At 38.3% G+C, this 24,036-nt stretch overlaps 1 protein-coding gene across 1 annotated transcript in view; it reads left to right on the forward strand.

Annotated features, from left to right (window-relative positions):
• Nucleotides 1-24,036, forward strand: part of EPHA3 (EPH receptor A3) — a 220,815-nt gene that overhangs the window by 13,556 nt on the left and 183,223 nt on the right. The window contains exon 2 of the mRNA XM_085239876.1: nt 3,880-3,944. Within this exon, the coding sequence (XP_085096002.1) occupies nt 3,880-3,944 (65 nt within the window). The remainder of the gene's footprint in view (nt 1-3,879; nt 3,945-24,036) is intronic.

The following is a 24,036-nucleotide window of genomic DNA, read 5'->3' on the forward strand; positions in this document are numbered from 1 at the left end:
TCTTTTCTTTTCTTTTCTTTTCTTTTCTTTTCTTTTCTTTTCTTTTCTTTTCTTTTCTTTTCTTTTCTTTCTTTCTTCTCTTCTCTTCTCTTCTCTTCTCTTCTCTTCTCTTCTCTTCTCTTCTCTTCTCTTCCTTTCTTTTTCTTTTTCTTTTATTACTTGACATGTCATGAAGTGAATTAATAAATAAATCCCCCAAAGAATGGGAAATAGAAGTCGTTTTAATCACTGAAGACCATGTGGCTAGGTAGGTTTGTGCATAACATTGTTTTATTCTGCTACATACTAAATAATTACTTGGCATGGCTGGCTTTGTTCCTTCTCATACAAATAAAAATGGTTGAGGAAATTGAAGACTCCAGTACGAAAGCAGATAAGTAGGTTTAGCACAGAAGTACTTATTTACAAAATTAGCATGTCTGGAGTATAGCTCTGCTTTGATTTTTTGTCACTATAGGGAATATTCATGCCACTCTTTTTAGGTATTTACTTGGATTCTTTGACTCACATCTGAACCACAGGCATATTGTGGTCAGTGTGAAAGCCTCTGTCTCAAATATTTCTACAATGTAGTGAAGTATATATGAAGACATATTGGAGAAGAAAAGGCTCTGGGGAGATCTCATTGTGGCCTTCCAATATTTGAAAAGAGCATAAAAACAGGAGGGAGAACAACTGTTTACAAAGGTGGATAGTGATAGGACAAGGGAGAATGGTTTTAAACTGAGGCAGGGGAGGTTTAGGTTAGATATTAGGAGGAAGTTTTTCACACAGAGGGTGGTGACACAGTGGAACAGGTTGCCTAAGGAAGTTGTGGATGCCCCATCCCTGGAGGCATTCAAAGCCAGGCTGGATGTGGCTCTGGGCAGCCTGGTCCGGTGGTTGGTGGCCCTGCACATAGCAGGGGGGTTGAAACTAAATGATCAGTGTGGTCCTTTTCAACCCAGGCCATTCTATGACACTATGAACATGTACATATAGTTTGCATAGTGGTGCCAATTGGAATAAGTTGAGGAAAGTGGAATGAAGGAGAGACTCTGAAAAATTGTTCTTGCTCTAAAAGCTCAGATCCCAGGTACAACATCAGGATAGAGGACTGAGGGAGATCTCTTACTGATTCATTTACTTTGCTAGGAAAAAGAGTTAGTTAAAATTCTTGCCCTTAATCTTGATGAGAAAAAGCTTGAACTCTTTTTTTTTGGTTTACAAACTTTCTTAACTGAAAGTGTGCTGGCATGGGTATTTGTCATAGGTCTATTTCGCTTGCTCTATAAGCTTCACCTGTTAGAGGGATGGTAGGGTGTGGTCGCAGATATCTGCTCTCTGAACCTGTAGCTGGGGCATCCAGCTGTAGTGAGGCCCATGCTGGAGTTTAGCTACCTATTGGCATTAGACCAACACAGTCCTTTTGTAGGCACACTGAATACTGAATGGCACCCATGTCCTTATTCTACTGCCTGCGAGTACTTCATGCAGGAGTACTTGGCAACCTGCTGAACCTTCTCAGAGAGCAGCAGGGAGTTGACATTGCAGGAGCACTGGGAGAGGTGGGCAGTGATGCTGAGTGCTGATCTGCACCTTGAGGGCATGTTCTCTCTGCTAGACTGATTGGTAAATCTGGAGAGGAAAACCACCACCAGGTTGTGGCTCAATTCCCTGTGCAGTTTTCCAGATGAGATTGATGAATTTGGACTGAGTTCATAAATTCCAGAGTGGCTGCAATCATGTTTTCAAGAAGCTCATTCTTAACGAATAAATATATTACTTAAGTTTACTCCTGAGTGATTTGCCTGAGCAACTTCCTGCCAAGTAATCTACCTCAGAAGTCATACTTCCTTCACCACCATGTATTTCAGATGCACAGCATCTTGTCCCAGGAGATCCATAATATGTAGGATTTTGTAGTCACAAAAGCAAGAACTGCACTTTTTCCTTTTGAATTCTTATTAGTGTTTCCTTTTTAGAGATGCAAACCCTCCTTCAGAGACTGCCTTGGGCCCTGCATGCTTAACATGAGACTGACTGATTTCTTTCTTTGTGTAGATGATTGAGAATTTAATAATTGATAAAAATCAGAGCTAAAGAAATATATGATGTTGGATTATGCTATTTCTGTAAGCTTAGTAAAGATGTTTTGCTTACTGATGTAGGTAAAAAAATCAAAATACTATTGTTTTCTTTTAAAGTGGTGTATAAAAAGTATATAAAAAGTATTTTTCCCTCACTTGGATGGAAGAGCAGCTCATTTGTGGTAGTGTAGCACTGAAAATGTACATATGATGCATTCACATACATAGACAAATGCATGTATTTACGATTGTTGATGACATGGACTGATTTCTAATACTGTAGGCCTGCTGTATTTTCCTACTGTGTATTTTCTTGTACATCTCAATAATAGGAAAAAAAAAGCTTTTTATTTTTTAAGTGGTAACCAAAATTAAACAACCAGTAGAAGAAAAATGCCAAAATAATATGTGTAGGATACAAATTGGTCAACTTAGCAAATTCATAGTTAATTGCACTCATTTTTCTTTTCCTATCCTATTCTTTTAGCACCTAGTCCTATTCCTAGTCCTATTTTCTTTTAGCACCAATACCCAGACCATGTGGTTCTGGGAACAGCGTCAACCCTTCAGGGTTGTCAGAAGGATCGTTGTCAGTAGGAGCTGAAGCTGCTTAGGCTGTTAGAGTGGCCACCTCTAGCAGAGCTATCATGCTCAGATGTCAAAATTCCCTTCAGTATGGTGGGATTTCTTTCCTTGTTGCCTGTAATTTCCATTTTGAAAGAAAAAGAAGCCAAATCAGCAAAGAAAAAAATGAGTCCAAATTGCAGATAATAAATATTGAAGGTGTGCTGATTAGTGCAATCATGAAAAATGTTGTGTTTTATACAAATACTTCACTGGCTTGTATTTTTGTAGAGATTCTTTATGTTTCTTTGCATCAATTCTCACCTGTTCTGCTTCATGTGAATGAATAAATGGTTAGCTAGGAAACTGTAATTAAGCACTTGGAAGCTGGGTCCAAGATAAGGAATGGAATTCATGTTTGTGCTTGTGAAAAAATAAGTAAACAGCAAAGAATATCCTTCACCATATTTTGTTTGTTTGTTTTACTTGTCACGTTTTAAAGCAGATTTTAAAACATTGTGATTGGATGGGCAGGAAAAAGTGTATTGTGGATTGCTTGCAAATAAAATCTAATAAAATCAAATAATAATAACAAAAAAGATAATGGTGATTAATTGATGGCACTCCTTAAATTGCTTTGTCTGAATTTGAAACATTGTGAATAATTACTTTTGCATTTAAGGTGTTAAACATGACATTCAGAAAACAGCGCACTACTACAAGACAATTTGAGAACAAATTAGATAAGAAGGAAGAAAGAGCTAAAGGGAAAGACTTTAATCTGCATTCATTATTTATTCTTTTATTCTGAGAATATTATATATGCCAAATAGGGGCCTTTAATCAAATAATGATTAAAATATTCAGATCTCACCTACATACTGAGATGCATTGACCTAAATTTTATCCATCCAAGGGGCAAACGCTGTAGTTTGTGCAGCTGATGGAACTGCTCTGTTCCCACCCCCTGCTGTAATTAATTTGGACAAAGATCCGTTGTTTATTTTTGTCACTTTTTTGTTTTGAAAAGTTCCTGTGTCTGCTGTTCATACCATGTTTTAAGATAAACAAGGCAATCCTTTTCATTTGTCTGTCTTTTTCTTCTTTGTAGCTATCTGCCAGGCCACCTGAACAAATCAACTGCTTCACAAGATCCTCAAATAAACACATCTTTTAGTAAAAGTAACTGAGGTTAACTGGACAGAGGCAAATGAAACTCATTCTTCTTCATTTTATCTTTTTGTAGTTAATCTGCTGGATTCAAAAACAATTCAAGGGGAGCTGGGCTGGATCTCCTACCCATCACATGGGGTGAGTTCACTAGACTGTGAAATGGAAAAGTGCTTCTGCAGACCAATGTGCTATTTAACCATTGTTTCCTCTTCAGAGGACACTGTGCAATAGCTGTAGTTCTTTGGAGCTTCAAAAATAGTCTGCTCTAAACTTGAAATATATTGTTTATAAAGTTATGGAGCCTTTTCTCTAGAATATATATCATACTGCGTATAATCCCCATGAAGAGTTTCTTGGAGAAAATGACAGCAAAAAGTGCACTGAACAACAACAACAAAAAAACCAAACCTATGTTTAAGCACCATTCCTTCTTCTATTGCAGTGCATATTTCTAAAAGATACCACAGAACTGTTTCATAATAGTGCTTTGATGATTTTGTCACATGGAAATGGTGGAAGGCTGAATAATAACTGTGTGATATAAGTAGTCATTTGGTAAAATCTGTGCTGAATTTTTCAGGTATTGTTATTTATTAGTTATAATGTTATCAAAGAAATATTTAAATCATATTCTTGAGAGTTTCTTTTTGTTTACTGTATGGGAACTATTGAGTCACGGCCTGAACCACTGATTGATCACCTGGGGCAAGCACTGAGTCAGCCCTGGGAGCACAGGTGAAGGCAATTCAGCTGTGTGACCAGAAGGGGTGGAGCCTGGCTGCACCTCTCAGACTCCATTTAAGAGCTGACTGCCAGGGGGAAGGATCTCTTTCTGGAGATTTCTCCCTTTGGAGTTTTTTGCTGTGAGCCTAGGACAGGTGAGCATTTCGTTTATTTTTGATTATTTCTTTCCACTGTGCTAATCTTTCTAGTTATACAACCTGTAAAATACCAGCCTAACCATGCCACTCTGCTAATTATATATTTGTTGATTGTATGTTTACCTTGTATCCAGATTTAATGAAACTGTGCATTCTGTCTGGATTAGTGTAGTCTTAAATTGTCTGTGCTTTAATGTTTGCTAATGCTATTATTCTAAGACAGCATTTACTGCTATTTTTTTCCCACTTAATATCAGTGCCTAGCTGTCTGGTGGCACTGTTATTTGGTCATTCCTCAACTTACTGTGCCGCTGTGGAATGTATGTTTTCTGGTATGTAGGAAAAACCCATTATTCTTTCTTTCTACATTGCATAGTGCAGATACGGAAGGAGACTCCCAAGTTGCTGCATTTTGTCTCCTGACCAAAAAGCCCACCTGTATGCTGAAGCCTCAGTGCCTGACTCTTCCCTTGCCCTTGGAAAAGGCTGTGCTTTCAAGTCTTCTCTGAAAGAATGTGCTCCAAGACCTGTAGCTCCTTCTCTTTCTGCTCTGTAACTTGTACGGTCCCACACATGGCGGTGCTTTGGTTCCTTACTTTTCTGGTAGTCTTATTTCAGTCCTCTATCTTTAAATGATGACTTCTAGAAGCTTTTGTGTGTCTTTCTGCCTTTGTCTCCTGCCCTATAAATAAACCTCTGCCAGGGCATACTGCTGCTTGTAAGTCTTTGGGAAACACCGTTTCCAGTCGTGATGAGGGTGGGATTCAATTTTTAAAATTGAAGTAGTGCCTTCTTGGTTATTAATTATTATATAGGTATTTAGCAGTACTTAAGGATGAAGTCTTGGTTTATTGTTGGAGTTCATGCATCTCACTGTGTCTCTGAACAAATTGTTCCATTCTCCTGGGGAAGAGGGTTCAAGTTTCTTTCTAGTGGCTGTTCCTGCTGACTTTTCCCAACAAGAAACATTTATAAACAGGATGTCCAAGAGGGAACTCTTCAACAATTTCAAGCTCCACAGTTTATCAACCTTTCTTGTCTTGTCTTTTGTTTTTTCTGAGTCTTTTTTTTTTTTTTGTTTCTCACTCAGCTGCCCTGCCCTTCTCTGCTTTACTCTTCTGCTCTGTTCATCTTGCAGCTGTGCAGATCCACTGCTCTGCTCCCTGCAGCTGTGCCTCTTTTGCCTTGAATGCCTAAAGCAGTTGGTAGGGAATTGAGGTATCTTGAGGGCTATAAGAAAAACAGATGTGCTGCATTACCCCATCAGAAAGAGCCTCCTGATCTCTCAAAGCAATTTTATTAGCCTCTGCAAGTTTGTGTCAGGTAATTCTAGCAAAACTTGTTCTTGTCTGTGTATGCTGTTCCTCCTTACTGTAATATCCATATACACTGAACCAAACTAAATAATGGAATTTTACTGATGTCCTTAGAAGGTAGTGAAATTCCTCGTTAAAAATCACATAGTAGTAAATTAATGTAGATTGTGTGCTGTGAGTGTTCTTGTAGAAGAACTAAGGCTCTAAGCTGCGCCCTTCAAAGTACTGTGAAATTGTAAGATCACCTTTTGAAACATCAATGTAAAGCATGAAAATACTGCCATGTATCTTATTGAATACCCTATCAGAATATTTCTGTAAAATGGTGACAACTTGAACATCATATGAAAGAGGGATCTTTTCTTTTTACAGCCCATTATTTATAGTCAATTAATTAAACCTGGTAAATATGGCTGCATCTGTCTCTGAGCTAACTAAAATATGAACTTAAACTTTAGTGGAAAAACATTATAATAAAGATGTCACATCACGCTGAAAGATTGCTAATAGCACAGTGGTGATTTACAGGGTGAAGTTAATAGAGCTACACTTGAGGCTGTGATTCACAAATGAGTATACTGGTGCTGTGCCAATTCTTCTTCAGTGTGCAGCAGCATTTTCATCCGAAGTCAAAAATGTCAATGTATGGAAAAGTGTGACTTACAGAAATTTTATAAAAACAATTTATCCGAAGTGTTTAATATGCCCGTTAGAAGGCTAGTCATTTTATCTGATCTACACATGATATTGATTGATTTCTAGCAAAACGGTCCAAACTGGTCGGTTGTTACTTTCGGCATTCAATGGCTATTCTTTCTTCTTTTAAGTCTGACTTGATTTGGGCATATATAATAATAGCTTCTCAGAAATTCCTGAATATTCATGTTAAGATTTATAGCTCATTTGTATTCAACGATTTCTGTGTCCCACATAAGAACCCTCTGGCGACAGTGTTTTAGGCTATGGTTAGTAATGTCACCCTGTAAGAATGTGATCTCTCCTTGAATCATCCCATGCAGCCACAGCCTTGGCGTCAGGAACACTGATCTGGTCAAGTTTATTAAAATCTCTTAAGTACAAAACACCATCCCCCTCTAGATAGCAAGGCAACTGAATTAAAAATATAATAGTTGGCTTTGCTGATGCTGGAGTGTGATTGGTGGCAGCCACAAGGCCCGTATCCTCTGCTACCATCTTCAGCACCTGCCTAGGCAACCTTTTTGTAATGCCAATCAGTCAAATACCAGCTCCATTTCTATAGGTTTCATTAAAGGGGGAAGAAAGAAGAGCTACTTAGTCTGTGCAGAGTATATTATTGATATGCTGATTAAGCATAAAGAGAGTGATCATTAACTGCAATTCACGTAAATTACAGCAGCACAGATGTGGGGGTTGGGAGGATGAAAAAGAAGTCACTTTAATAATGTACAATAGAAATGTGATGGATAATTCATACAGGACAAAAAGAGTGGTGTCTAAATCCTGCTCTGCATATTCATGTGAGTAGTTGTATTGGTTTCAGTGTGTTTTTTTATTTTAGTAAGAAAGATGTTTCTAATTTGAAACACTTCTAAATTGAAACATTGAACTAAATTAGTTCTGTGTTCTTTAGGAAGTCTGGAAAATTATTTGTCATAACAACAGTGCATTGTTCTACAGTCACCCAAGTTCTGACATGATCTTTACATGTTTATTGCACATACTGATAGACTTGATGGTTCTTTGGTCCTCTTTTGGGTAGTTGGTTGAAAAGTAAAAGAAGAATTTGTTTATCTTTCTTTTTCTTGCAACTAGAGAAAAGAATGTCCTGGTGTTTATTATTATGAAATAGATAATTGTATAATTGTTTAAGACACCCTTTCCCCCTCTCCCACCCCAAGCCCTATCCTGTACAGAACCAGTAAGTTGTGAGCAAAACTTAAAAAATAGTGGTTGGGAAACAGAGGTATGGCATTTGATCACTGGAGAAGTTTTTAAGTCCCTGAGTTGTGTTTTTTTTTTTTTTCAGACCCATCTGACCTGAGAGCTAGGCATGTTCATTACCATAAACTCTGGGGTGCATACTTGAGCTGCTGTCTGTACGCTGAAGTGCTTTCAAAATCTGTTGTGAATATTTCACTACTTCTTAGTGCTTGCTCTCATAACCATTTGAACAAAACAAGTTGTTGCTCTCAATGATGGAAACTTTATTAAGTATTAGTGGAGAAGCGGATAATGTTCCCTGTTTCTATAGTAAGTTTGTGTTGTGTGAGGAAGGCCAGAACATGCGTTATGGAGATTGATTGAGAGTTTTTCCATGAACTAAAATTGGGTTAGAATCAAAAATCTTGAGTATAAATGAGGAAAATGTCTCCTTTCTTATATTTCAAAAGCCTGAGAGTAGTTTGTCGCATTAGACTTCGCCTGCCCACAAAAGTGAGTCTCCCAGGCTGCATTTGTTCTGGTTGCAATAATCTGCTAACATGTGGCACTGTAAAATCTTTTAGTTTTTTTTTTTTGGTGGGATATCATGGATTCAGTGACTGAAGAAAAGTCTGAATAAATAAGCGCTTGGGTACTGCTTGTGACTAGATGAAAGTAGAGAAGAATGTGGGCGTAATGACGTTTTGACTGTGATTAAGGTATGCTCAGATAAACTGCATTCAGTAGTCGGTTATTTTGGCCGTTGGGAACAAAAAGTTCTTCTGTTTATATGACAGAGATTTTCAAGATTAATAAGTATTTCCATGAGTACTGGAAATGATGTGGCTTGTTTTCCTGCAGCTTTATGTCTTGTGGTTAATCATGTCCCTGCAATTGAAGCTTTTCTTGCAGTGGGTCCTTAATGCCATTGGGTTTCTTTGTGTAATGCTGCAGCCTTCCCCTGAGCTTGGACATGCAGAAAGTTTCTTTGACCTTACAAAGTCCTTCATTTTCATGTGGCTGCAGATCTTAAGGACAGCTCAGCCTTCAGCTGAACTTGAAACCAGCCAACAAATATAGAAATCTATGAGCATGACCTAAATTTAATTTTCTTTTAATGCTGATCGACATCTTTGTATTTTTTTTGTCTGGGACGTGAAACCTATCTTGTCAGTTTCCAAATGATACCGTATTTTAAGTGGAGGATGTTACCAAACTTACAAGATGGTTGTGAAAATGCATGTCAAAGTGAAACAAATGATATCAAACAATTGGTATGAGGCAGAAGAAATGAAATTGAAAAATACTCTTATTCTATGTGCTGCTTATTCAAATGCTTGTTTTTCAAAATGAAAGCAGGTATGTTGTTCTACTACATTTTCCCTACTCATTAGTAGTGGTATTTCCTTAGTACTTCTGTTAACATTCCGTCACAAACAGGGTTTATACATGTTTTGCCTGAGGTCTGGTCTCCTTACAGCTTTATGTATTTTCTACTGTCACTCTGCCTTTCAGGACTTGTGTATCAGGTCTGAAACTTAAGCAGCCTATTTTGATGATTGAAAGTCAAACTAACCACAGGGAATTCTGTTTTTGTGAATTGTAGACTTTGTTTCATTTTGCTCTGAAAAGCTGATTGGAAAAAATAAATGCTTTCAGTTAATATTCACTGATTTTTTTTTTTCTTTAACTGAAATATCTGCTTTTAATGTACACGGGAAGTGTATTCCTTTCATTTTATTCTCCTTTCTTCAAAATAATGTGTTAAGAAATTGTACTGTAGTTTTCATAAACTCTTCCTTTTACCTCCCATTTCCTGTAGTCAAGTATGTTCATTCTTCTTGTAGATGCTTTTTTTCTACTGGAATAAAACTGCTAGAGTATATATTTTTCATAAATACAATGTGAATGATTTTGCTTTGCAGAGAGGCATTTAGAAATCTTCCTGCTTTGAACTAAAATCTATTCTGATTTGGAGCCTACCTCAGTCTGTGGATGCTTCCTTTACACTAAATCTGAACATGAGAGAGGAGTACTGGTGCTGTGGTGGTCTGTTTTTTTTTTTTTTTTTCCCCACCTTTCTCACAGCAATTAATATTAATGATTTTAAAAAGAGATGCAAGATGATTATTTTATTCTTTGAATGTTGTTAAACTGGTGACAATTTATTAGTCCTGCTTTCTGAATATAATGTGCAAGTTTTGATGCCTACAGAAACAGTACACAAGTGTTCATTAGTACGTATTCTGGTTGTATTTTAGCTTGCTTTGACTTCTTGCGCTCATCTCCAGCTGTTTTCACTAAGAATGCATTTAAAAGCGGAGCTTAAATGCAAAAATTTAGGTGTAATTGGCTGAACAAATAAGGGAAATATTTTGGAAAAAGCTCAAGATCCCAATGTTAGCTCAAAATTATGACTTCTGTGTGGTGAGTTGTCCTTGTTACAAGACAAATGCTGCTTTAAAAATATAGTGCACAGAATATCCTATAGATGTGTTCATTTTGATAACTGCGTTGTGCAGTCACTTGAAAAATCTAGCATGATCATAATTCTGTGTTTCAGCACACTTTAAAATAGCTTTTAACTTGATATAAAGTTAAATGTGTGCTAACTTTCACTAGCATTAATGTAGGTTTCATGAGGTGATATCATTATTAAGGGAGAGTGAAGCTTTTCTGTGTGCTATTTCTTGGAATTGGGTTTTGTTATTTTTTTAACCATCTCCCTTCAAATTAGGATGGCATTTTTCTTTTTTTAAATAGAAACAACCCCAAAAAGCAAAATGCACAGTAAGTGCGATGTTCCATTTTTATAGGTGATAATTACTGAGGAGAAAACCCCACATACTTGCCTCATCAGTCATCTTACTGATGGTTGCTGAAGTTTCAGCATCGGTTTTCTGTGGTATCAAATTGGAAAGAAAGAAAGAAGAAAGGAGAAGGGCTAGTTTTTAACATCTGTTCCAAAACTTAAATAAAGATCTCGTTTGGATTGGGAGTTGTAGATCCTTCAGCTTCCCCTTGTTAGCATTCCGAGCTCAGAACCAGCGTTACTCCCCTCGTGGGCAGTGTTATTTCTGTCAGCCCCGTCAGCACAAACGGGCCACTTGTGAGTAGCTCCCTGATGGCCTGATCACCGTTAGCTGTTTTTCCCTTCGTAAAGAAATGCTTGCTCCATAACTTTGTTGTGCTTGGATGTATTTGCATAAAGCAAAGCACAGTAATTATCGTGGAACGCTGCGTTGTTTATCAATGCAGTTGATTTTAAAGACTGTGCTTTCACTTCTCCAGACCGGTTCTCCGAAGAGCAGCCTTCGCCGCCACAGCGCGGCCACCTGAGGCGGGAGACGGCGGGCGCGCTCCCATTCAGAGCCCGTCGGCCGTTAGAGCCTGACGGGCGGAGCTGTGCGGGTGGCGCCGTTAGCAGCCCCAGGCACCCCTCGGCTCGGCAGGCGGCGCTGTCTGGTGCGGCGCGGCCCCGGCCCCGTGAGGGACGGATCGTGCCGGCTGCAGCCTGCGCCTTCTGCCCCGCCCGCGTGGGTCTGCCATGTGGCTGTGGCGCTGCACCTTAGTATTCACTCAGATAGGACGAGCGGGCTATGTGCGCAGCGCTTGCGGCGGTCGAGAGGCTTTGGAGCAGAAACTGGTTGTGATGGAGCGCGTGTCACGTCCTTGCGTTCTGCTTCTCATCCGTGGTTGAGCTCCGAACACCAGCGCTAAGGGCTTTTTGCGCTGTGCCTAGATACGATCTTGCGCATAATATGGTGATGAAACGTGTGAGTTCTGCTCGGTGACTCTTGGTCCTTTTATCTGAGCGTTAGTTTTCCTTTCCTACCTTGATGCCTCTCACACCAGAACTGCGTTTCCAGCTGCAGAGGCCCAGCGGCGTAATTAAGACGTGCGAGTTGTCTGCTGGCACGTGCCTGTGTGGGCTGCTGTGTGCTTTGTGTGCTATGGTGCTGGGCAACGATCGCCCTTCCTCAGGGGGCTGATGCCTGTTTTTTTAGGCTGCAGGGAAAAAACAGGAACTGCTCCATCTGCGTTCTTGTTTCAAAAGCAACTTAATTAAAAGCCCGAAGTGAAGTCTCTAAATCTACAGGACTGTAGCTGCTTACAGCAGTTGCAGCCCTGAGGCTTATTTTCTAATAGAAAGGCTCGGAACAGCAACAGTTACGGCTGTTGCATTTTGTGTGCTTCATCAGTTCTTTTTGACTGAGAGTGTTACAGGTAGATTTCAACCAAGAGCCTTTATTTAAGTCTACTTAAATGTCATCAACGTGGACAAAAAAAAAACCAACAACAAACAAATGGTTGGGGGAAGGGTGAATTAGTTTGCTGCAGATTCTGATGTTGTCTTAAAGTTAATACCTTTTACTGTTGAAAATGTGGGTGATTATTATAGATCAGGCTGCGGAGGGGTGTAATTCAGGTTTTGCTTTTCATTTGGAATCATTTTTTAAACTTTCATATTGAAATTTGTTTCAGTTTCTGAGGTGCTGATTGTTAGAAATCATGAACTGTTATTTGGTACAGTTTCAAGGAGGCTCTCTAGCTCTGCAGAACCATTGCCAATATCAGCTGTAGTTTTGTGTAGTGGACTGAACTCCATTGAAGCCTCTCTGGTGAAGATACCACAGACTCTGTGGGCAGGTGGTTCCGGTACTGCACTGTCTTTGTATGGGAATAATTCTGCCTGATACCTGTCTGCGTTTTTCAAGATGCAATTTGTAGCCATTTTCTCTTCTTACACCATCTGCTACTGCTGAGAGGAGCTTTGCTGTGCTAAGTCCCATTCAAGACTCTGCAGTCTGCAATTACATCATTGCTTTTCTCTTTACAAGACCAAACAAGTCCTGCTTCCTCACCTCCTATATTTTTGTCCCCTGTCTCTCTGAATATTAGTCATCATGCCATGCTTGTCTACACAGTACCTTTCGTAGCTGGGAGAGATGAAGATGTGAAAAGCCCCTGTGAGGATAGAGGAGAAGATCTTAGAATGGGCTGAAGTAGGAGCGTAGGTACCTCATCTGTGTGCTGATTAGGTGTATCAATCTAGAAGCCCATCACACGTTATTGCTTGTATTTTACATACCCTTTTCCACCCAGATAACTGACAAGAAATTGGTTCTGGAGAAGTTAAGATTTCTTAAGAAGAAAAGGTGACAGCATGCTGTGCCTTACGTCTCTACAACTCCTAGAAATGAAAAGTTGTCTACACTAGTTTGTTTTCTGACACCTCTTGTGAGGAGAAATTTGTCTAGAATCTGTATGTTTTCTAAGGCTTTCATTTTTTTTTTAGTCTTATTAACTTTATCCATAAGAGCCTAGAATTTTAAGCTCATGTTTTCTGCCCAAAAGGGAGATTTTGTTTATGGTTGAGTGGCAGGAGCTTTTTTTATGGCAAATACCTTTTTGATTCAAGTGGTTGTTTATTTTATTATTTTAAAAAGCAAATGTGTTTCTTGAGGATGAACAAGGATTGAAAAAAATGAGAGATGAGGTAATCATAGAAGCTAAACTGAAATGAAAGTGATAACTGGGTAGAATGACATTAAACAGTTATAGCATCTGTGGAGAGAGGTGTTAGGTATGAGGGCGAGTGAAGAATCTAGACTGCAATCTGTAGAAAGGAACTTGCATTTAAACTGCTTGTGGAGCTATTCCTTGCTGCCTGCCATCTGGAAGATGTGGAGTTTCTTTCTCATGTGATAGTAGGGAATAAAGATGCCACAAAAGCCTTTGGCTTCTGCAGAAGGGAGACAGTTTGGGTTAACTCCTAGCATCCCTGTGACTCTGGCTCCTTCCTTCATACTGCAGTGATGTTTGTGCCTGTTGTCTTTTCAAAGCTTTGCCTTTATAATGTCTGTGTAAATACTTGCTACAAGTTCAAATAAACAGTATTCTTTTCCGCTTTTTGCAGAATGCAAAACTAAAATCCCAACCAGGACTTTAGAAGTTAATTTTCTTTGTGGCCGTGTAGTTTAATCCATAATATGCAGTGCATTCCATCAAACTTATGGGATGTGTAACCTGGCAAAGTAAACACTGCTACTGGAACTTGAGCGTTTATATTCCCTGATATCCTTGTGTTACCTGTTTAACTTTTGCTAATACTTTTGTGACACTTTATTAATAAAATGTAACATGTCCATGACAGTAATTTAATTTTACTCTGAAACCTGGTAATAAATGTTTGAACTGTAGAGCATTTATGTAGAAGTGTTTTAGCCTGAAGAAATGTTTAGAGGAGAAGCTGAGCTGTGCTTCTCCCACTGGCACTACAATTTAGCAGTGTATATTCAGAAGTAAATGGTTTTCAGATTAGAACATCCTCTTATAATGAAACCATCCAAAGGCATGAACATTAAAAAGATCAGGAGAACAGTACTGCCTAGATAAAAGACAGATGGGTGGTGAAGCAGTCAGCGCACAAAATGAACGTGATGCCCTTGTGGAAGCTTAACATACAGCCCTGGCAAACCAGGCATGCAGACTTCTGCATAATTTTGTCTTGTGGACTGGGAATTGACCCATGCAATTGGAAAAGGAGGTATTGACTCAAAACAAAACAAAAAAACAAAAAAAACAGTATGTAATTGTATGTGCCAACAACCGTTCCCAAAATCTTGGTACAAACCAGTTACTGAACTTCAGTGCTGCTGAATCTTGCATTTATATGCTCTTTTAAGAGAAAGTTGTGAATCATCTTTCTCGTGCTGTAGCAGAAGTTGCATTGTAGGTTACCTTACTTCTGAGTCCCTGAGGAGTTTGTGTTTTTAAAGCACCAATTAATAAAATGGAAACAAACTCAGAAAATCCTGGGAATAAAATGTAAATGGAAGTGTTGTTGCTCTTAAGATTTTAGGGAAGTTGTGACATGCTGGATCTTGAAAATTCAGTTGTATATTATTGCACTAGTGCAATGTCTTGATTTAGAAGGTGGAGGGCAGCATTGAACTCATAGAGCTAACTTGTTAAAGCACTTATTATTAGAGATGCAAATTGAAACATCTGCAATTCATATTATGTTGAAAAGTGGTGACTTTGACGACCGAGCAAAGATGATGTGGTTTTACTTGACTAGGAGCTGTGTTTCAATTAGTAGAATGGCAGATCTCCATATAGGCAGTGAAAAAGAGTATATTTCTGTTATTAAGCATGTAATCTGTTAAAATTTATGCCTTCTTAAAAACTCAGGACTCAACCGAGGGGTAAGGAAGCATCTGAACTGCAGGTATGCCCTCAGATTCTTTTGCAATGACTTATATGCAGCAGTTTGCAGTGTTGTCTGCCGTTGTATTCTATGCTACATGTATTTCATTATTTCTGGCATGTTTGGAAGTGTTCTTTTTAAAACCATATGCATTTTAACTGGTGCATGTTAGAGTTATTTACAAACACTGGTCAAATGTGATGTGTGTTTGTTTAACCTGGTTTACTAGCTGAGTTAAAGGCAGAACTGTGACCAAATAAAAACATGTTTTGGCATGGCACTTGCAATACATCTTATAGAAATCAAATTCATTTAGTAAGAAGGGCACTTTTTTTCTATTTAGTTGTGCCTTGTTTGGAAAACTGATTTAAATATACAGAGTCAAGCCTTTTGCATTCTTTTGTAAAGCGGGGATTCTGAATTAAAATCTTCTATGTCATTTTCCTCTTATTTGCTTGCTAAATTTCCATAGAAAATACTCATCCAGTAAGAACCAAGGAAACAGACAAATAGTCTACTTACAGTTTCTATTCCTTTTAATTAAAAAAGCAAAACAGAAATGGGGAGAAAAACAAAACTGCAAGTGATAGTATTCCATTCAATTTTTTGCTGTTAAATTTCCCTATTCTTCCATTACAGGAAAAAACTGATTTTCCTCTCCATGTTTCTTGCCAGCAAAAGCTTTGATCTGTCCATTTTGCTGTCTTGTTACAAATGTCCACGGTGTGGGAGCAGTTTGAGGAATATGCTTGAATGCCAGACCTGCAGTCCCTTGGCACCCCGATGGGATGGGGACAATGTAGAGGTTTTCTCAAGTGCTCTGTGAACTGGAGGAAGAATTTTAGTGATATTGTTCAATATCTTAACCATCCTGCCAAGGCACAAACATTCTTGAGTTGAGTTGGTGACAGCTTTCTGCCAAAGCTTCGCCTGACTTGAAGTCATCATAGAAGGTCTCCTAAAATGTTGTCAAGGCGGGTGTGTTTGCTGAATGTGGTGCTATATGTGTATCTCTGGAACTCATGCATGTGTACGCAGATGCACGTTCATATGCTATATATCTAAAAACAATTAATGTATAATAAAAAAAACTAATTACACAGTTACCATGTTAGAATTGAATCTGGTCACGTATACCTTGATCTATTCAGAAAATGGCAGTACTGATAAAAGCTTTTTATTTTTCCTCATCCAACCTTAACTTGTGAGGGCTGTTCCTGATCTCAGCCACATTTGATGAGGAAGTGGAGGGGAACATAAGTCTGATATATTTTACTCCTTGTGTCATGTGGGAAGGACTTGTTTTGAGCTGTCCTACTCAAGCTACACTGTGTTTTAACCATTTCAGCACCTACGTAGAGGGGCAGCCATTGTAAATGTCCAACTCCAGAAAAGCCTTTTACTAAAGCTCTGCATCTCTAAACCCAGTTTGAGCACCAGATTAAAGAAAAAAGATGCATAAAGTCAGAATTTCTCATTCCTCGTATGTATAGAAACTGCTTATTTTAGCTAACTTAACTTCTCTGGGTTTTAAGGTGCAGTATTTTAGAGGTAATGGCAAGTGATAGATATTGTTCTACACAACTTGGGCGTCTCACTGCTTGAAAATGTAGTACTTGATTTGAATTTAAAAGCTTCAGAAGCATGTATATACTTGGAAGTCATTTCTTATATTTCTAGCAATTAAAATCCTGTGAATCTCAAGCATGTGATTCTGCATTTCAGAGAGAAGCACTTCAGGGATTTGCATACAAGCTTACTATAGTTCACTTAAATGTAATTCTGCATTCTAGTGAAACAAACAAAAAAGGTCAAAAAAGCACTGTGTTGAGTATTAACAACATTTGAAGGCTACATTCAAACAACCACTTCTGCAATATCTGCTATTAATGGGAAAAGTGGTATAGGAATAAAATTTTGGAAGTTGGGGTCGGAAAGTGCCCAGGTGCTTTGAGAGAGAGAGAGAGAGAGAGAGAGACTTTTTAGGTTAAAGATAAGATGATTTTAGGTGGTCTTTATTCTGTGGCTTCACAAGGAACATAAGGACCGTGCTGATAACTGACATAGTTAACTTCCCATCTTTATGGTTTTGATAGTGTGGAATAGTTGAAAAGGTTTATATAGAAAAATGAAAGAGGAATAGTGAAAAGGATGTCTTGAACAGTGACCCAGATAGATTGCCTGAATTTGGTTCTTAGTGCATGACAGAATGGCTTTTATCATAGCAAGTCTATCACACTGGACAAAGTTCAGGCTGGATAGAGCTCTACTGTCTATAGTGCATTGATTGAAGTTGGTAACCTATGTGTGAACCCATTTTAATCACAGAAATTGTGATGGATTTACATTGTAACTAAGTAAAATACAGCTATGTACAAGTAATGTGCCCGCACTAAGCGTAGAATTGTAGAACCATGGAGTGGTTTGGGTTAGAAGGAACCTTTAATATAATCTTGTTCCAACCTCCGTGCTATGGGCAGGGACACCTCCCTCTAGACCAGCTTGCTCAAAGCTCTCTGATTGCTCTAATCTGGCCTTGAATTCCTCCAAGGAGGGGGCATCCACAACTTCTCTGGGTAACCTATTTCACTCTCACCACCCTTACAATAAAGAACTCCTTCCTAATATCTAGTCTAAACCTATCCTCTCCTCATTAACTCCATTTCTCCTTCTCCTGTCACTAATCCTTCTTGTGTTGGGGGACTCCAGAACTGGATGCAGCATTTCAGCTGGGGTCTTGTTAGAGCAGAGTAGAGTGGCAGAATCACTTCCATCAACCTGCTGGTCATACTTACCTTGATGCAATCCAGGATATGGTTGCTCTTCTGGGCTGTGAGAGCACATTGTTGGCTCACATTAAATCTTTCATCAACCAATGCTCCCAAATTCTTCTCAGGGCTGCCCTCAAGCCATTTTCTGCCCACCCTGTATCTGTGTTTGGGATTACTGTGACCCAACTGCAGGACCTTGCACTTGGCCTTATTGAACTTAATGAGGTTGACGTGTGCTTACCTCTTGAGCCTGTCCAAGTCTCTCTGGATGACATCCCTTCCCTCTAGTGTGTCAACCGCACCGCTCAACTTGGTGTTGACTGCAAACTTGCTGAGAGTGCACTTGATCCCACTGTCTGTGTTGCCTACAGAGATGTTAAACTTTCTGTGCTGGTCCCAGAACTGATCCCTGAGGAACACCACTCATCACTAGTCTCCTCTTGGGCATGGAGCCACTGACCACAACTCTGAGTTTAACCATCCAGCCAATTCCTTATTCTGCGAGTGGTCCGTCCATCAAATCCACTTTTCTCCAATCTGGCAACTAGGATATCATGCGGGATGGTGTCAAATGGTTTGCCTGGGTCCAGGTAGATGACATCAGTTGCTCTTCCTTTATCCATTTCTCTGTCATAAAAGGCCACCAGGTGTGTCAGTCATGACTTAATCTAAAGCCATGTTGGTTAACAACAATCACCTTGTCTTTATTTTCTGTGTGTCTTAGTAGAACCTTCAGGAGGATCTGCTCCATGATCTTGCCAGGCACAGAGGTGAGACTGGTTGACCTGTGGTTCTCTGAATCTTCTTTTTTTTCCCTTCTTGAAAATGGGAGTTGTTTTCCCACTGATTGGAAAAGGGGAAACATGACAGAGTCTAGATAATGTTGTCTGTTTTTTTTTCCCCTGAGCTATATCATCCTAGGTATGAGTAATGTTTTACAAACACAGTGAACTAAAATTGATATAAACTGTTATAATTCAACAGCACATTTTGTGACATGACATTCATTGGGCAGAAATTGTGCTGGAAAGGACAGAGATGAAGTAAGTGTCTGAAGAGTAATTCTTGGTTCAGAACAACTATTAAGTGCCTTTGCTGTGAAAAGAAAGTGAATGTAGGATTGCAGTGAGCAGTTACCAATGGATAGAGTGAGTGAATGTTGGGAGCCTGGGAAGGTTGTGGAGTAGTTAATAGTGATATTAAAATGGCAATAGAATAAGAGTGCCAAAAAGTCAAGATAAGTAATAAGGGCATATTGTAGTATCTGAGAGAGAATGGGCTAAAAAGACGGTAGTGAAAGATGTTAGAAATAACCCAGGATAATTTAATTAACATGGAATTTGCATAAAATGAAAATAAAAGACCTCTTTCAATGCCCACAAATGTATAAAAGTGTGTAAACTAATAGCGGTGCAAAAAAGATCATATTGGGCTGTCTGAATGGTTTACTTGTATCTTATTTGAGTGACCTTGTCATTTTGTACACTGAAAGGAACAGGATAATGGGGAAAACATTAGTTACCAATGTAATGTTACAAATGTTATGCAGAAGAAGATGAAACTAAGTAGGAGTAGAGACAAAAAATAAATTCAGAAAGAGGGGAGGAAAAAAGCAAAACGAAGCATTCATTTTTGTGGATGGAGCGGTGAGAAAATAGAAAATGGAAAGAAAAATAAAGGCATGTTAGTATGCTACAAATGAAATATTTGGGTTCAGAACAAAAGTCAAGCTCCAAGCTGAAGAAAACAGAACATTTGCATTTGTCTAAGCAGTTTTATTTTAAAATATGTAGCTATGCGTGAGCGACCTATAAACTGAGAAAGGGAGACATATGGATTACAGCTTTTTTCCTGCTGTTTGTTAAACCAGTAGAATAGAATCCAAGTGTGCTTCATGCCCTGTGATCTTTCTAGCAACGTGGTCCTTTCTCTTCAAAGGGCTGAGTTCCTGAGATCCTGAAAGGTGGAGGTGACCGATGGGCTGCTCACAGAGCAGAATATCCTTCTGTAACAACCTCCTGGGGTTCTTCCAGAAGCTGTAGGCAACCTCGTGCTGTATCATCATGGTGTTATTCTCTGGATAGTTGCTGAATCCTGGCTGGATCTGGAGTAGAGTAACTGAGGGATAAGATCAGAGTGGTGGAGACTATGGGAGGGAGACAGAGGAAGGTAGATGGGCAGCTGCTGGATCCTGTTGACTAATGCCAGGCCCAAATTGTAAGTGCCCTTGTCATTCATGTAAATTTTAATTTCACTGATGAAGTATAAACTTACAGTCTGCTCTGATTTTTAAGATTCAGTATTATTAAAACAGTCTGTGTTGCTCTGTTTTCTTTGTTGCTCAATAAAAAGAGTGGTTTTAAAAAATAAAAATAAGGACATCTTGTACTGTTCCAAACAAGAGGTTTTGCTGGGAATTCTGTCTCTATTTTTTTTTTTCCCAATTGCTCTATTCCAAGGCTTAGCAGTCATATTAATTGAATGAGTACAGAATCCTGGCCAAAAGTATTACAGTTTGTAGCAAAATTATAGTAGCTATTTGCCTGCACTTTTAACAACATAGTAGAAGCTCTCACGTTTGTTTTTATTTTTTTCTATGAAGGTCACACTCAGCAAATAGCTTTATAGTCATCTATGTGCTGACCCTTTTGCCTGATGAAGTAGTTGAAAACACGCATAATGGATGTGCAAAGTTGCGTACAGTCAATACTGTATGCACCTTTTCTGTTTATAAACACATTGTATAGCCTTATAGTGCATACTTGTTATCTCTGAGCTGCATAAATTTTGACTTTTTTTTGTTTCTAATGAGTTTGTATAATGAATTAATTTTCAGGTGCTTTCAGTCATAGTTTCACAGATAGATTGTTTCTGGAATGCTGCAGAGAAAACCCTAAAAGAAAACAGTTAATTAAATGTCGTGTATATGCTGTGAAAATTGATTTTTTTTTTGCCTAAATTGGCTCTGATAGAGACAAAAAGATGATACAGTCGCAGCTGTAAAAAGGCTGGATGTCAGATCATGACATAGAACATGTATGTGTGCAATATAATATGTATTACATCTATCCATCCAGGAAGTAGCTATGGAAAATTGCTCTTTTGGCATTTTTGAAGCAATTTTTAGCCTTCTTTCTGCTTTGTTTACCAGAAGCCTTTTCTGTGAATTTAGGGAAGAAATATAAAGCATTTTCTAACATATCATGTCTCCTTTCCCCCATCGATCTGTCAAATGCAACTGCATTTCTTTTGGAGGGTTCCTAAAATCCACTAGTATGAATTCAAGTCAGCAGCAGGTCAGAGAGCTTGGTCAATATTAGTCTGGTGCTCACTCTTAAGCACGTAAAGCGTTAGCTTGCATTCTTCTGGATGCAAGATTTTTCCAGCCTGTCCATTTATCTTTGTACTTTCTTGTTGTTGTTGTTTTCCTTATTCAGATTTCCAACTGAATTGCATGGCAGTCTTGAGTTACCTTGTGTATTTTGTCACACTGAAACTTCCAGTAGCTCATTTTCATTATTGTTCCACCAATGCAGCTTGTGCTGCAAATAGGAAAAGATGCTGGGAGAAAGGCCACCATACATATGTAGGAGGCAATAAGAAAAGAAGGAGGAAAGAGTGAGTTAGGGATACAGGAGGAAGAGTGTGTGCAGTTTAATAACACATTGGCTGCCTTTTTGGGAAATTTGCACAAATGGTATTAATATCTGAGTGCTGTGGGAGTTACTTCTCTGCAGCTTTTTACTTTATGAGATGATGATGGTACATACTTTTGAGAGGGATTTACCTCTTCATTAAAAATTGTTATGGATGTTATATGGATACTAAAGTTCTCTCTCTCTCATCTTGCTCTTTCTCTGCTTCTTTATGTAGTCCCCAAACAGAAATGGAGATGAAGTTTACGCTATTGAATTTCTGAAGAATTCAATACCTCGATCTGTAGGGAATCTTTTATTATTTATTTATTTTGTGTTTGTGTGAATACAGTTTATCAATTCAGGCCTTTGGATGCAAGCATTTGTGGCCAGTTTTTTGGAAGGAGAGTTTGTTCACATGTGTTATTTAGTTCCTTCTGCTTTTGGTTCTGATTTGCTAAGCTAGTGCAAGGTCTCTCTCAGCTGTGGAATTCTGAGGATAGGAGTACCAGCAAGTATCATTTAGCATTTAAGAAGAGTTTCAGGTGCCGGTACTTCTGCAATTTGTGCACTTCTTTTGAGTGCAAGGGTCTGTTTTTTTAGTTTCATCTCTCTTTTGTCTAGAAGCGTGATATGAAAAGCTGTCCTATCTGTTGTTGATTCTTTGGAATGGCAGCCAGTATAAAAACTCTTGGTGTTTGTAGCAAGGGACAGCTCTAAGAACAGTATTTTAAGCTCTTGCTCTAGAAATACAGTTAAGCTCCATCGAGAATGTATTACTTGTTTCTGTAATTCAGTTACGTTGACAACAGGAAAATAGAGTTTTTTTTTAATAATTTTTATGACAGAAAAGAAGCCTGTATTACAAAGAATTTGCTGCTGCTCATCTGATCTCTTGGTCTTGGTGCCATATGCCGATGTGTTTAGCTCTACTTTCTGATTAGAAGCTTCCTATTGGGGTGGAAGCTGCTACCAGTCATTTAGAAAGAACAACAACATTCCCCTTCAATAACTCTGGGAGTATAGTTATAGGTTATGGCATTGAATTATAATTATTTACTGAAGCATATGGCACTAAATACAAAGATATATTTCACATATCAAGAGTTTTTATGATGACATATGTCGTTTTATCATGAAAATATTTAGAGGATTTTTAAGTATATGCAAGTGAAAAATCACCTTTTAAAAGATCATGAAATATGGATACTTTTTTTATAAGAATTCTTGTTATGGTAGAACAAGTGCATCTAACCCACGGGCCACATATGGTCAAGCACAGCTAATAACGTAGACTTAGAATTGTGAACTTTTAATAAAGGAATTGGAAGAAAAATTTGTCTGAACTTGAAAATGAAAAATGGCTCACAGATTTAGTGGTTTTTTTTTTTTTTTGGAGTATTTGACTTCTCATTTAAATGAGTTAAGCATGATTTTTCAAGGTGAAAATCAAAATCAACTTATCTGTGCGTGTTTTAAGCTGTAATGGCATTAAAAATTAAACTTAAATTACGACAAGCTCAAGTGATGACAAATAATTTTATGCATTTTGATACATGGGCTAAACACAGTCCTGGGAGCAGTGGAAAATATGCAGCTGTGCTTTCTGTTCTGTAGGTTAGAGGTTTACAAAAGAGAAATCCTCAATGTTTTGGTATATTTGTGGCTCCATTTGTAGTTGATGTATGTTATCTATTTCACATACGGCTCGAGATTATTCCTCTTCACTCAGAATGGGCCAGGCAGGAAAAAGATTAAACACCTCTGTACTAGAACCTGCAGTGAGCTATAGTATATCAGAGTAGCTGTGTGCAGTGAATGTGAACTGTGGGACCCACAGTCAAGACAAGAAAACCAGATTTTACTTCAATGAAATTGAAAGCTAATAATACAGAAGTCTTCCAAGCACCCCCCCCCCTCAAAAAACCCCAACAACAACAAAAAAACTATTTGAATAATTCATTTTAATTCACATGAAGGCTACAGCCCAGATCAGTGTATTGATATGGAATTTGTTATGATTTATGGTATTGGAATGAATGTGAAATTAACTTAACAGTCATTGATCTTGTACTGTAATGTATTGACAATGTGTAATGTGATATCTGTCTTCCAGATTTTGACTGCTTTCTTATTGCTTTTAAAGGTTATTCTTTCTAACTCTTAATTTTTTTTTTCTTAATATGAAGAGATAAGTGAGCTTGCTGGTCTTACTTTCCTTACTGTTGTGAATGATTCATTTAGCTTTACCGGCACTAGATTATTTGGTCTGGACTATTTTCTTCCTAGCTTATATTTGAGAAACTAAGTCTTCATCAAATGCTTTGTTTCATAAGTCTACAAAACAAAATAAGACTTGTTTGGTGATTCCATTTCTTGTCATGCGTGAGGAGATGAAATTTAGGTGGTAAATTCTACTGAGTTAGCAATAAATTTAATGTTAACTTTTATTCCACAGCTCTGAATAATGTCAAGTTAGTTTTTTGGAAAATCGTTGAACCACATAAATATT

The sequence above is a fragment of the Meleagris gallopavo genome, chromosome 1, assembly GCF_905368555.1.
Source record: "Meleagris gallopavo chromosome 1, MGAL_WU_HG_1.1, whole genome shotgun sequence".
NCBI lineage: Eukaryota > Metazoa > Chordata > Aves > Galliformes > Phasianidae > Meleagris > Meleagris gallopavo.